Source organism: Schistocerca gregaria, chromosome 10 (genome assembly GCF_023897955.1).
Source record: "Schistocerca gregaria isolate iqSchGreg1 chromosome 10, iqSchGreg1.2, whole genome shotgun sequence".
Taxonomy (NCBI): domain Eukaryota; kingdom Metazoa; phylum Arthropoda; class Insecta; order Orthoptera; family Acrididae; genus Schistocerca; species Schistocerca gregaria.
The window spans coordinates 191,855,626-191,871,562 of NC_064929.1; the positions used below are offsets into that span (position 1 = coordinate 191,855,626).

The following is a 15,937-nucleotide window of genomic DNA, read 5'->3' on the forward strand; positions in this document are numbered from 1 at the left end:
TACAATTAATCGTCGCTTTCAACATTATGAGTACAAGTTGCAGGATGGTATTTTTTGTAAAAACATGGAAAACAAAGTTAAATGGCACCAGCTGCACTGAATAAATGCTATGTTTCTGCATACGCAAGGTCTTTTAAGGTTTTCCATGGAAAAACAAACCTCATTAACATTTTCAAAAACCTCTCTTTCAGCTGATAATTTGTAAGCAAACCACACATAATGCAGTATATCCTTAAATATCTGTGCTGATAATTGGTCATGCAGTATTGAGTATATTTTAATAGCGTCTTCACGAGAAGCAATTTCTCATTCTCTTTAGATTAAATATGAACAATTTTGAAGACATGGACAAGCATACATTTTCAGTATCACTTTATGCGTTTGGTCGCTAACTGGTCAACAATTATGAATATTATATTCTTCGTGATAATAAAAATTTGTAGACTGCCGAATAACATAGTAAATTTAATAAAAGTTCATCTGATCACATGTATTTTTCCCCTTATATCAATTGTAATATAAATAGTAAAGAAAATAACTGTGTTGAAAATAAAAAAGAAACTGACGAATGGGACTCCATCCAGCGATTACGGGGCTTGAACACTAACCACTCAGCTGGCGCAGCTTCATGGTAAAAATGGCCACGCACAGGTATATATTTGACGACTGAAATTATCTTGTGATTTTCTGAATAACGCTTGAGAAGACATTGTGGCCTCCCCTTGTGAGACAGAAAGAACATTATACTTATGAGTTGCCGGAAATGGAGCTACTATGTCAGGTACATGGGACCTTTGATCAGAAGAGACAATAGGCATAAGCAATATTGTGGAAAGCTACTGGTATAGATTTAATATCATAACTTATATGTGCCTGTATTTTGTATATATCTAAATTTAAAATTTTATACTATCTTGTGTTTTGACAAGTCCTTCATCATAAATGTGATAAAACATGTTGTAAATAAATTAATAAAAAATAAACATAAATGACACTAGATCTGTTTCAAAGACAACAAGAATAGTCTGCTGGGCATACTTTTAAAACCAAAGGAATGAAGAACTGGCTACTGTTTTTCATGTACCATTGCTTTTAATCAGTGTGATTGTAGCAAGGCCAGTGAGGCTCCGCCACCTTGCTAAATATACCAGGTGTACCGGTATGAAATGAGCGTTTTTTGGGAAATGAAACACTAATTTTGAATTGAAAAGTAAAAACATTTTATTCAAAGTACTGACCATTGCTTTCTATACATTTTGACCAAATTTCTGGCAATTTGTGGACACCACGCTAACCTTTTGAAGCAAACCAATCAGACACCCAATTTTCGACTTCTTCGTAGGAATTGAAGTGTTCCTCAGCCAATGTGTGTCCCATTGATGAAAAAACAAATGGTAGTCAGAAGGGGCCAAGTCTGGTGAATAAGGTGGGTGGGGTAGCAGCTCCCAGCCAAGTGTTTTGATTGTATCCTGAACCAGTTTTGCTTTGTTTGCAGGTACATTGTTGTGTAAAAAAATTACTTTGCCATGTCTTCTGGCCCATTCTGGTCTTTTTTCGATCAATGCATAGTTAAAATTGATCATTTGTTGTCTGTAGCAATTAGTATTCACAGTTTCACTGGGTTTTAGAAGCTCATGATACACCACACCTTTCTGATCCCACCAAACACAGAGCATTGTCTTCTTGCCGAATCAATCTGGTTTTGCAGTCGATATTGATGGTTGTCCGGGATTAACCCATGATTTTTCCCCATTTGAGATTCTTAAAATAAACCCATTTTTCATTGCCAATAACAATTTGATGCAAAATTGTTTTTCTTTCATGTCTTTGAATCAAAATTTGATAAATGGTTTTTTGGTTTTCCATCTGTCTTTCATTCAATTCAAGTGGCACCCATTTTCCACACTTTTGGATCTTTTCCACAGCTTTCAAGGGGTCGGAAATTGTTTGTTGTGCAACATTTAGCATTGCTGCCATTTGCTTCTGACTCAAAGTATCATCTTCATCCAATATTGCTTGCAATTCGGCGTCTTAGAACTTTTTTGGTGGTCTTCCACGTTCTTCAGTTCTTACATCAAAATCATTATTTCTGAACTGTTGAAACCATCTTTTGCATGTTGCTTCTGATAGAGCATGATCACCATATGCCTGTACTAGCATTCGATGCGACTCTGCAGCACTTTTTTTCAAATGAAAATAAAACAATTAATGCTTTCCGCACATCATCACTTCCTGGACAAAATTCGACATTGTTAACACGATGAAAACATATGATAATGTTTGTTCCATGACTTGATGTATACTAAATATCTTTGACAGCTGTCATACCAACCAAACAAAAAACAAAAAAAATTAAGGTTCGTTCACAGCAAATGTTCCCTATTGACACATTTGTATCTTAATGCTCATTTCATAACCTGGTACATGAATTGTCTCTGTTAGTTAAATTACAAATATACAAATATGGTCCTCACCATATCCCATGTCATTCCATCTTATTTGATGGGTCAGCAAATGAGGTGCCTCCACCAGTTATGGTTCTTGAACTTCTGTCCCTCTTTGAAGCTGTCACAGTTGTGTCATCTCTGCTTAATGTCAGAATTTCCTATATCCTTGTACCCAAATCTTGGTTGCCCTCTTGATCTTTTATCCCTGAGTCTTAGATTGTACATTAGTCTTTGTAGCCTGTCAGCATCCATGTGTTGCATATGTCCATACTATCTCAGCCACTGCAAGGTTATTTTGTCTTGTAGTCTTATAACTTGAACATGTTTTCAGATTTACTCAGTCTGGATTCTATCCCTCCTTGTTTTTCCTACTGTGCTATGAGCAAAACTCATCTCAGCTTCCTAAATTCTATATTTTTCATGGTCCATATTTCACTGCCAAATGTCAAAACTAAGGTGTAATAGGTTTCTGTTACACATTAGTGCTACTTTCTCATTTCATATTGGGTCTTTAACTGTTTGATAGAAGTTACTACCTGCTTGAATTCTTTGAGTTACTTCTTTGTCTATAGAACCACTAATGCAGATAACATTGCCAAGATGTCTAAAATGATGAATCATCTGTAGCTGTTTCCCCTCCATGATTTTGATGGATGCATATTCTGGAATATTTGATGTTTGTTTATATAGCAGCAATCTCCCTCCAGGGGGCACTTCTATACTGGCTGCTGTAACAAATGTGATTTCAGTTCTAAGTAAAAGGAGAAAAAGCTATATATTTTCAAATCATTCACAAAACAACGTTATCCCCTTCAAAATTCTCTCCATTACAACCATCCTTGCTTCCACTGTTTGAAGCATTTATTGTAGCCATGTTTAGATATGGCTGACACCTCCTCCCTTATTTTTTCCTTGATTTTTTCAATGTTGTTAAATCGGTGTCCTTTCATTCCCCTTTTCATGCATGGAAATAACAAAAAGTTGCACAAAGACATGTCAGGTGAGTAAGGTGCATGGGGCCATGGAATCACGCAATTTTTAGCCAAAAACTATGTAACAGGGATAGCTGTGTGTGCAGTTGCATTGACGTGGTGGAAGAACCAGTCTCATGTGTGCCACAAATCAGGTCTTTTTTGATGAACACTATTGCACAATCTTCATAAAACTTCCAAATGAAATGTTTGACTGATGGTTTGATCTGGGGGAACAAACTCTGAAGGAACCATTCCTGTGGCATGAAGAAAACAAATCAGCTTTGTTTTGTTGTTCAATTTGACTTGATGACATTTTTTTGGACAGGGTGATGATGATGTCTCTCATTGGCCTGACTGTTACTTTGTTTCTGGGTCATAGCTATAGCACCATGACCAATCACCAGTGCTGACCTTTGACAGAAAATCTACATCAGTTTCAAGCTGTGGTTTCAAAGCACGACACATTTCAACTCTATGTTCCTTATGATTTTCAGTCAGCACCCAAGGAACAAACTTGGCAGAAATCCTTTTCATTCCCAAATCTTCCATGAAAATTCACTGACCTGAGGTCCAAGATTCCCACTAATCTCTGACAGTTGAAGTTGTCTGTCGACAGTCTGTGAGCACAAGCTCTCACGTTTTTTCAATGTTTTTGTCAATTTGGGCAGTTGACGGACATCCTGAACAAGCTTTGTCATCAATTGACGTGTCACCATTTTTAAGTTGAATCACTCACTCATGCACTTGAGTTTTTCTCTTAGCGTCAACTTGTTAAGCTTTTTTCAACATTAAAACAGTTTCAGCAACATTTTTATTGACTGGAAACCAAAATTTCACAGCTACACATTGTTCACATAAAGTTACAATTGTAATAGGCAAAACAAGAACAAAAACAGCACTAGCGAAAAAAAAAACACTGCAGATGAACAGAGCAAGTCAGGTCAACAACACAGGCAGCACTGAAATTGCAATGATTTTATTCATTACTTATTCTAGGAGGCTCTTTATACAGCAGTTCTTACGGTATTGGTGGTTCCATACCATATGTAGTGTGATGCATCTCTCGGTAAACTCCATGCCACCGAAGGAGTACCTCAAGCAAATACAATACAAATAAATATTTGTGCAACACATGCCATAATATGTAGAAAACTACATCCCTGTGCATGATCTGAATTATACCCTGTGACATGACACTAATAAACAACACACTTGTTCGTTTGTGGATGGCAAGGACACAGAAAACTTTGCACATCTGACTCTACAGAGAAGACACATTCCCCCTGTAAACTGACATTTGCTTCCATCCATATTCAATAGCCATTTTAATACCCCATCTTGAATCAGTTCTTAAAAATTTTATTTCAGTTTGTTGAATTCTGTTCTGCATTTTTGATGGAGGTTGTCTTTATGATACTTTTCGTATACAGTTAATAAAACTGATATCTTATTGATCTGTCTTATATTATCTGTTTATTTGTACTACTTCTGTGTATAGAACTTGTTTTCTGTTCTTTATTTTTCACAGTACTACTCAAATTGTAATCGGATGTATTCAGCCCCAATGCGCACTATAACAGTGCGCGATGCTCTTTCTGATCTTCCAGAAATACCAAACGGGCATGATAAATGTGAAATTCATTACAAGAAAAGACCACTGACACATTTCCAGCGTTTGGTACGTTTTGTTAGTTATGAAAAGAAAATGTATAGAATATTTTACGAATTGTAATTACCTTTTACTACATTTTGTAATTTTTTTCTGTGTTACTTGTAAGGTCCGTGGCAATGAGAAACAGAAGATATTGCGAGATCACATCTGCAAGAAGTTGAACCCTCTAAATGAAGCACGTGTTGCAAATATCCCTACAAATGCAGGAGCTGACTGGAGGGATTTGCCGAATATTGCCATGTGGCTTTGTGATGGCTCTTACCTGGAGAAACTGTGAGATGCACAGCTATTTCTAATTGTTACATTCTGTCTATTTATGTAATGTCACATTTATACATTTTAACTTACATACTTCAAGCATTATTTTCAGTAATCAATTGTAGGTTGCAGTTATGCTGATGTAACCCATTTAGTTCAAATTTCAAGTAATTGTGTATTAGGTTGACACATAATGTTCGTAGCATTTTAGTTTTGCATGTTGGTTTTTTTTAGTTCACTGTCGTTATATGGGTTTACAAATTGTCATTTTGTCACCTGGGGATGAGTGGAGCTGTTGACACTAGAAAAAGGAGAGCTGACTGCAGCAATCAAAACATTTCCCTCATAATTTTCTTTTTGAGTTCAATAGAGAGGTGAAAGCAACAGAGGTCAGAGCATGACAAGAAAATAGTTTTCTCATTTTAAGAAGGATTGTTTTTTACATTAGTGAGTTTCCTTAAAACTGATTCCAAGTTATTCAGTTCTTTTTTGTGTTGATGAAAATATTTCAATTAAAAACCTCAACATTACTTTTTATTTATTGCCTACAGTAAGACTCACACAACTATTGTCATATGTTTGAAGTTCTCTTTCTTTTATCAATGAAAATATGTATTTTATTCAGGAAAATGCCAAAAATGAGGTAAATATCAATGAAAGAAATCTCAAGCAAATAAAGGAAAAACCAGGATCAAATAATGACAGTATTATGAGAAAGATAGATTGCTACTCACCATATATTGGAGATGTTGAGTTGCAGACAGGCAGAACAAAAAGACTACTAAACACATAAGCTTTCTGCCAGATTTCCTCCTTCCAAAATAGACAACACACACACACACACACACACACACACACACACACACACACACACACACACACACACACAACACACACATTCATGCAAAAACACAGCTAAATACACAATGACCACTGTCTCTGGCTGCTGTTTGTTGCGTCTATCTGTGACTCAAAATTTTTTGTAGGTACACTGTCCTGTGATTAAATTATTATTAATTTTTGTTTTAATTTTCTAAAGCACAAAGCAATTTTAATTGATTAAGTGTTCAATAAATGTGCTATTAGCTACTTTCAAATATAGTAGGATCTGTAGCAGATCCACATTCTTTTTTGTTTTTACATTGTTGAAATAATAAAACAAAATTATTTATTATGTCAGTGGTAATTCCTTTCATGAAAATCTTGTAGGTGCTCCACTCTTCAAGCTCATTAAACATTGTTCTCGTCTTGATGACACTTGAGTCAAATTACATTTGGAAATATTTATTGTTGCTGTGTTAACATGTATATAAGCTGCTTTTGAAACAAAAAAGGTCCTCAAGCTGGAGTGTAGCAACCGCAAATGGATTTTTAGCTGTTACATTTCTCATATGTTTTTAAGGACCTTAGGTGCTTAACACTCTGACATTCTTCCAGTCTCCTACATTTTTCAGTCTGTGTAAAATCCCTGCCAGTCACTGCAAACAATTATAAAGCTTTGTGGCACTAGGCCCACTTTAGCCTCACCAGTTGGCCAGCACATATTGCTCAGTCTATCTTTCTGGTCTTATATGCTCAACTAAAAATGATTGTAGCACTTGGACTTCTTTTTAGATTATTTGGCAATTGCACTTACCTTGGTTTTTCAGGTCTAACTAAATAAATGTTTTTGGTACTTAGCTTGTTACTGATTTCCACTCTACAGTTTATGTATGGATCTGCTGAAGAGAAATTATAGTTCGTAAACTGAACTCAATTCTTTTGAGGGCTGGATACATTAGGAGTCAAGGCGACATTGTTATGTCAGTGCTGTGCTGGTGTCCTTCCTCCCCACTGTGTTTCCACAAGTATGATGAGTCTTAGAACAGTGTGTTGCAGTTACTTCCTACTTATTGATTCATGTCCTTCTACTAAAGTGTGCAGGAGTGTAAATTTGTGATGCGGCACAGAAGCTGAGTGAACAATCCCGCTGTTGTAGAGCAGCACTGAAAGTTAAAAAATGACCAACTCTAGGGGTCATGTGACCTCTAACGAAGTTGTGCTTTATCAGATTGTGGAGGGGCAAGACCAAGATTAAGTAATGCAGTACACATAGTTACAAATATGTTCCGTAACTGGAATAGAAATGTCTGGAAAAAAGTTTGATGCTATAGTCCACACTTAAAATAGAAAACATACGAAGTTCATCCACTGCAAACAAAATGATTGTATTTGTGTTTATTAAATTGACAGCTGTCTTCGAAATCAGGTGTGTGTGTGTGTGTGTGTGTGTGTGTGTGTGTGTGTGTGTGTGTGTGTGTGTGGTTTGTTGGTCAGTTTATTTGGGGGAAGGGTCCAAACAGCAAGGTCATTGGTCCCATTGGATTAGGGAAGGGTGGGGAAGGAAGTTGGCCATGCCCTTTCAAATGAACCATCTTGCCATTTGCTATCCTAAATCAGGATGGTTGAATGTGGGTTTCAACTGTTGTCCTCTCAAATGTGTGTCCGGTGTGCTAACCACTGCACTATCTTACTCAGCACGTGTGTGTGTGTGTGTGTGTGTGTGTGTGTGTGTGTGTGTGTGACCAAAGAGTCATCAGATGCATTTTATCTGTTGTTTTGGCAGGTATTTGTGATTTAATTTTTGGAAAGTGTAGATAGAATCAGCTGAAAAAATGTTGCTCACCTTTCATGTGATGCTCATTGTCAATGGGTAATATTACTTTGATTCCTGTTACAAGCAAAATGACTTTTGAGTCAGAATTTTACATGCTCATTTGACAGAACGGCCCCAAGTTAGTCAGTGCAGTATTTGTTTTAGCAATTTGTATAAACAGGAACAGCAAAAAACCTGTACTCCAGCAGCAACTACACTACGCAGGTCTGCACTGACTGCTCCCATCATGCAACAGTGTGAAGATTCTTGTATTATATTAATGTTATTTATCTTTCTTGGTGTGATCGATTTTAGTTTGTTGTGTTGTCTAGTTGATCAACTGTTTGCAGTAACTCAAAAATAAATGTTTGGGCTCTAGATCTGTGCTTGTTATCAACATAAATAATAAAAGCTGCAGGTGTTGTGGACCATTCATTCCATCTTAGCTGAAATTTACTCCCAATATTACAACACTACACACATTGTACATTTACAACTCAGATCAAAAATGATCATCTCCTTAACACACACTATGAACATTCCCACTACTGTGACCTTACAAAATATTGATTTTACATCCCAAAAGCTTACATACATGATTAATCATTTATTTTTACAAATGTTTTCAGGATAAATTTAAAACAGCAATAATGTCAATAATATCAAATTAGATTGGACATACGAAGAATAATTATGTTTGATCCATAAACTGAACATAATTTTTTTATGTTTGGATATAAATAGAAAAATTCTTTGCTTCTTGCTCATTAAAAAGCTAAAATTTATGTAATTTTAGAAATATGTTTTATGTATTGGATGGTCTGATTCTCAAAAACGTGTTGATAAGTACAAAAAATGACAAAAATAAGACTATGGAACAGTTCCATTACAATGTGGCAGGAAATATTTGTTTGGGCAGACTGCAGTTACACATTGCAGAAACTGAATTAAAAATACCTTTCAAAAAAACCCAGAGAAAATGCATGTGATGACTCTTAGGAGGACACCCTGTGTAGACATACATACTCATAAATAATATATGTGAGGTGTGCAAGGAAAGTAATGAGTAATTTTTTTTGTGCACTAAAGTTTTTTTTTTCTTCAAAACAATAATATTGTCCCCTTCAAAGTTCCCTCCAGCAGCTGTACACCAGCAGAGTTGTCATTCCCTGTCTTTGTAGCATTGCTGCCTGAGAGGCTTCAACTGGTAGGGCATTTAATATGTGGTTCACATCCATTTGAATGTTTTTGAGAGTTTCAAATGACATCCTTTTAAGATGTTTTTCAATTAGGGGAAAAGAAAAAAGTCACAAGAACAGATCAGGTGTATAGGGGCACTGTCGAAAAGCAGGAATGCCTTTTGAGGTAGAAAATTCCTCCAAGATGAAAGTGACCATGTGACATGGGGCGCTGTCACAATAAAGTACCCACTTCTCTGCAGTGTCTGGTCTCAAGTGATTCATCCTTTTTCTGAGCATTTTGAGGACATCTTTGTAAAACACTTTTGTTGGCAGTTTGTCCTGGACGAATAAATTCTTTATGCATGATATCACTATTGTCAAAAAGCAATTGAACATTGTGTAGTTCTGAGGTTTTTCAGCACCATTTTGGCACAAGTCCTATGCATGTGCAATACCTCAGCCAAAATTTGATGTACTGTGAAAGAGTTAAAGTTCAATAGCTCACGCATCATCCTTATTGTTAAATTCTATCTGATCTCACAAGAGCACACACACGTTCAATGTTTTGTCAGTTTTTGAAACTCGGGTCTCCCTGAGCACGGTTTAGCTTTATTGCATACTCAGCCTTCAAAAAATGATTTTTGCCAGCAAGAAACTTGTGCTCTTGATAAGGAATGCCCCCCTATAGGCTTGTTTCAACTCTTTAACGATCACACCCACGGAGTCCCCAAGTTTAACACAAAACTTGATGGCATAACATTGATTTAAATTTTGCTTTTCCATTTTTGTAATACACAACAAAAATAAAACTTCGCTGATGGCACTCTCAAAAATCACTTATTGGCTGTATGGAGCTGAAACTCTGAACGAGCATCTGGAAGGTATGACCACACTGATCTGCTCAAGTAGAACACCACAGCATTGTCAGATCACTCACAGTGTTGTCAGTCTTATCATTTTTCTCACACACCTCATACTTGCATATATACATATACATTCAATAAATATAATAGAGGGAAACATTCCACTTGGGAAAAATAAACGAAGACACATGTCTATCTACATACCAACGCTTTCATTTGGTAAGTTACATCATCTTTGTTTTTAGACATATACATTCAATCTTACATATATGAATATATATTTATATTTATCTGCAAACAGAATAATATTCACTGCTAGTCATGTCCAACAGCTGTGTATGTGGTGGCAGTGCCAGGAGTCCTCTGTTATCTTTGCGAATGCGTGTACTCGCCCTCCTTTCTACGCTGATGTGGTACGCTTGTATCCAACAATAGACTCAAGTGATAAGTTTTCATTTACATGGGCAATGGCAGGGATTAGCAGGTTGAGTAGCTGAGCTTATGGAGCTGGTGAGTTTGGAGACTGTGACATAAGACCCGCTAGCAAATTACAAGGTGTACAACTTTGCTTCCGCTGTTTGCCGATAGGTGGCGACAACGGTAAGTAGCGGTCGAAAGAAGCAGATCACAGATGTCAGGCAGTTATCTTGGACCTTGGTCAACATAACATCTTCAAACATTAGTCGATTTGTGTCTGCATCGTAAAGTTGTTCTTGATTGAAAATGTCAGTTTATGAGCCTAATTGTCGCAATTTGTGGGAGGTGTTACTGTTTTGTTTCAAAATGAAGAAAACAATAGCTGAGTCTCATTGAATGCTCTCAGGTACATATGTTAAGGATGCTATTAGTGAAAGAATGCGTCATGAGTAGTTTCAATGCTCCAAGAACAGCGATTTTAACGTCGTAGACCAACATAGTGGTGGAAGAGAGAATGTTTTCAAAGATGCAGAATTGGAGACATTGTTGATTGAAGACTCATGTCAAACTCCAGAAGAATTGGCACAATTAGTGTGAGTGACACAGCAAGCCATTTTAAAATATCTCAAGGCTATGGGCATGATTCAGAAAGAAGGGACTTAGGTCCCGTGTGAGCTGAAACCAAGAGACGTTGAACGGCATTTGTGTGTTTGTGAACAGTTGCTTCAGAGGAAAAAACAGAAGGGATTTCTGCATCGCATTGTGACCAGGGACAAAAAAATGGGTTCATTACGATAACCCTAAATGCAAATAATCATGGGGCTATCCCGGCCATGCTTCCACATCAACGGCTTCAGGATCATGCTCTGCATTTGGTGGGACCAACTCGGTGTCATATACTATGAGGTGTTAAAACCAAATGAAACAATCAAAGGTGCACATTATCAAATGCAGTTAATGTTTGAGCAGAGCATTAAAAGACAAATGGCCACAATACAGTGAGAGGCACGATAAAGTGATTTTGTAGCAAGACAACACTCAACCCCATGTTGCAAAAGAGGTCAGAATATACTTGTAAACGTTAAAATGGGAAGTCCTACCCCACCCGCCGTATTCTCCAGACATTGCTCCAAATGTTGGGGAAAAAATGGCAGAAGAAAAGTTGTACACCTTGTAGAATTTATGACACACACAAGAGTGGAAAACTTTGCATTATTATTTTTTTTTTTTTAATGCTGCTGTATCTTGCAAATAGGGAATTTGTAACATTGTACTGTGCAGTGAAAAGTTTTAACTTCATTTATATAATGAAAAATTGTGTGTGTGTGTGTGTGTGTGTGTGTGTGTGTGTGTGTGTGTGAAAAATATTAAAACTGATTTATTAAGTAGTTTATTTTAGTCCAAAATATTCCTTTAACTTGCAGCATATATACCAACTACGACCCAAGAAGTGGACAGTTGCGTGGTGTTTGTCCTTGTGCTGAAGGCAAGGAATGTGATCCAGCATACAAGCAGAATAACACACTTATCCCTTGGTCCTATGTTCACACTGCCTATGACCACAACAATTGGCGAGGGCGGTTTGGCCGTGTAAACTGGAATGGTTTCTTCAGCACAATAACAACAAATCCAGATCCATCAGGAATACAGGTATTACATACATTTTGAACTTCAGTAAACATTTTTTTATTTGTTCTACATCTACATCTATATTTATACTCCGCAAGCCACCCAACGGTGTGTGGCGGAGGGCACTTTACATGCCACTGTCATTACCTCTCTTTCCTGTTCCAGTCTCGTATGGTTCGCGGGAAGAACGACTGTCTGAAAGCCTCCGTGCACGCTCTAATCTGTCTAATTTTACATTAGTGATCTCCTCGGGAGGTATAAGTAGTGGGAAGCAATATATTCGATACCTCATCCAGAAACGCACCCTCTCGAAACCTGGCGAGCAAGCTACACCGCAATGCAGAGCGCCTCTCTTGCAGAGTTTTCCACTTGAGTTTGTTAAACATCTCCGCAACGCTATCATAGTTACCAAATAACCCTGTGACGAAACGCGCCGCTCTTCTTTGGATCTTCTCTATCTCCTCCGTCAACCCGATCTGGTACGGAACCCACACTCATGAGCAATACTCAAGTATAGGTCGAACAAGTGTTTTGTAAGCCACCTCCTTTGTTGATGGACTACATTTTCTAAGGACTCTCCCCATGAATCTCAACCTGGTATCCGCCTTACCAACAATTAATTTTATATGATCATTCCACTTCAAATCGTTCCGCACGCATACTCCCAGATATTTTACAGAAGTAACTGCTACCAGTGTTTGTTCTGCTATCATATAATCATACAATAAAGGATCCTTCTTTCTATGTATTCGCAATACATTACATTTGTCTATGTTAAGGGTCAGTTGCCACTCCCTGCACCAAGTGCCTATCCGCTGCAGATCTTCCTGAATTTCGCTACAATTTTCTAATGCTGCATCTTCTCTGTATACTACAGCATCATCCGCAAAAAGCCGCATGGAACTTCCGACACTATCTACTAGGTTATTTATTTATATTGTGAAAAGCAATGGTCCCATAACACTCCCCTGTGGCACACCAGAGGTTACTTTAACGTCTGTGGACGTATCTCTATTGATAACAACATGCTGTATTCTGTTTGCTAAAAACTATTCAATCCAGCCACACAGCTGGTCTGATATTCCGTAGGCTCTTACTTTGTTTATCAGGCGACAGTGCGGAACTGTATCGAACGCCTTTGGAAGTCAAGAAAAATAGCATCTACCTGGGAGCCTGTATCTAATATTTTCTGGGTCTCATGCACAAATAAAGCGAGTTGGGTCTCACACGATCGCTGTTTCTGGAATCCATGTTGATTCCTACAGAGTAGATTCTGGGTTTCCAAAAATGACATGATACTCGAGCAAAAAACATGTTCTAAAATTCTACAACAGATCAACGTCAGAGACATAGGTCTATAGTTTTGTGCATCTGCTCGATGACCCTTCTTGAAGACTGGAACTACCTGTGTTCTTTTCCAATCATTTGGAACCTTCCGTTCCTCTAGAGACTTGCAGTACATGCCTGTTAGAAGGGAGGCAAGTTCTTTCGCGTACTCTGTGTAGAATCGAATTGGTATCCCATCAGGTCCAGTGGACTTTTCTCTGTTGAGTGATTTCAGTTGCTTTACTATTCCTTGGACACTTATTTCGATGTCAGCCATTTTTTCGTTTGTGCGAGGATTTAGAGAAGGAACTGCAGTGCGGTCTTCCTCTGTTAAACAGCTTTGGAAAAAGGAATTTAGTATTTCAGCTTTACGCATGTCATCCTCTGTTTCAATGCCATCATCATCCCGGAGTGTCTGGATATGCTGTTTCGAGCCACTTACTGGTTTAACGTAAGACCAGAACTTCCTAGGATTTTCTGTCAAGTCGGTACATAGAATTTTACTTTCGAATTCACTGAACGCTTCATGCATAGCCATTCTTAAGCTAACTTTGACATCGTTTAGCTTCTGTTTGTCTCTGAGGTTTTGGCTGCGTTTAAACTTGGAGTGAAGCTCTCTTTGCTTTCGCAGTAGTTTCCTAACTTTGTTGTTGTACCGCGGTGGGTTTTTCCCATCCCTCACAGTTTTACTCGGCACATACCTGTCTAAAACGCATTTTACGATTGCCTTGAACTTTTTCCATAAACACTCAACATTGTCAGTGTCGGAACAGAAATTTTCGTTTGATATGTTAGGTAGTCTGAAATCTACCTTCTATTACTCTTCCTAAACAGATAAACCTTCCTCCCTTTTTTTATATTCCTATTAACTTCCATATTCAGGGATGCTGCAACGGCCTTATGATCACTGATTCCCTGTTCTGCACATACAGAGTTGAAAAGTTTGGGTCTGTTTGTTATCAGTAGGTCCAAGATGTTATCTCCACGAGTCGGTTCTCTGTTTAATTGCTTGAGGTAATTTTCGGATAGTGCACTCAGTATAATGTCACTCGATGCTCTGTCCCTACCACCCATCCTAAACATCTGAGTGTTTGTGTGCTTTGACTCATATTCTTTTTATTTATCATACTCATAAAAATAAACATGGATGGTATTTTTGCTCTGTCAAGTTAGCTCAAGATGGTGCAACAGTGTTCAAATTCCCATTAAGCTTTTGGTACATAAATAAAAAGCATTGAAATCCAGTCAAAACTCATTGAAATAGTACTAGAATTTTTAGTAAAAGTGTGCATAATGTGTTCATATGCCATACATTGCGATATTATATGACTTTTCATGGAGAAGATAATTAAAATAAGCCTGGTATAAATGTCAGACTTGGATATACAGGGCTGATGATCTAATTAGTCATCCATCTGCTGCAACTATCAATCTATTTAGACAGATTTCATTGTTTAAGTTTGTTTCATCTTGTAATAAGCATCCGCAACCTCTATAAATTCTTAAGTCATGTTATTTCCAGTTTTTAGCTGTAACTGTTTTCATTGCACTATTGCAATTTCAGCTTATGTACCATTATCAGTTACATGCAAAGAAACAATATAATGTACTAAGAAAAAATTATATGAAAATAACAGTATGTACAACAAAATGTAATTAATTTAGGAATATAGATAACAACTCAACAAATTCCAGATGCATTAAGTAGCTGTCAGGCACACAAGAAAGGCTGAAAACTTTGCTAGCTTCCAGATGAGCTCGAGTACGAGTACAAACACAAACACAAACACAAACACAAAGACACACACACACCTACATTATGCTGGTTGAATACACAGTACCAGGACTGCAGTTCTGCAGTCATCAGAGCCCATTCACTTCACCTGACCCTCCTCTGTCCAATGTGTGACCTCCTTCAGCTGTGACCACTACCCCTCTTACAGTGGCATTCCACACCCACCCATTCTACACAACATCTGGTCCATCCCTGTGCCACTTCCGCTCCCAACTCCTTGCCACTTCAGTTGAGGATATCTCTGTGGAAGACCCACTTACCCACCTTATTCTACTCCTCTCACATCACAGGCCTATCCCGTTGCATCGGGGGCAAGGCCACCTGTGAAAGCAGCCATGTCATACCCCATAAATTGAAAAATTTATGAGACTGGGACAATAAAAAGGTAAAGAAATGTTGAGATTGTGGCATTGATAGCTATGAAGCCACGGCGTAAATACTAGTTCTAAAGTTGGTACTACGAGAGAAACCAATGACAGTGCCCTCTAGCTGGTGCTGCGGAGGTCTACGAGCTGTGCTACAGATTCTGCCCATTTGATCCAGAGCAGATGGCCGGCACACTTAGCTTCAGCTTTGCTCTACGTACGATGGGTTTCAGCATTGTACCTCATTGCAAGTTATGTGACCATGTATTAGCTTGTTTTATGCACCAGTAAACCACTTTTACATATGTGCAGTACTGCTGAATTTTTCCTGCTCCTGCCCCTACCCATGCACCATCTTCTAGGCGGGATACAAAA

The 15,937-nt window shown here is 37.8% G+C and overlaps 1 protein-coding gene across 1 annotated transcript in view; it reads left to right on the top strand.

Moving 5' to 3' along the window:
* LOC126293235 (DNA (cytosine-5)-methyltransferase 1-like) overlaps positions 1-15,937 on the top strand; it is a 161,671-nt gene that overhangs the window by 134,003 nt on the left and 11,731 nt on the right. Inside the window, exons 19-21 of the mRNA XM_049986355.1 lie at positions 4,950-5,099; positions 5,200-5,366; positions 11,872-12,097. Coding sequence (XP_049842312.1) covers positions 4,950-5,099; positions 5,200-5,366; positions 11,872-12,097 — 543 coding nt within the window. The remainder of the gene's footprint in view (positions 1-4,949; positions 5,100-5,199; positions 5,367-11,871; positions 12,098-15,937) is intronic.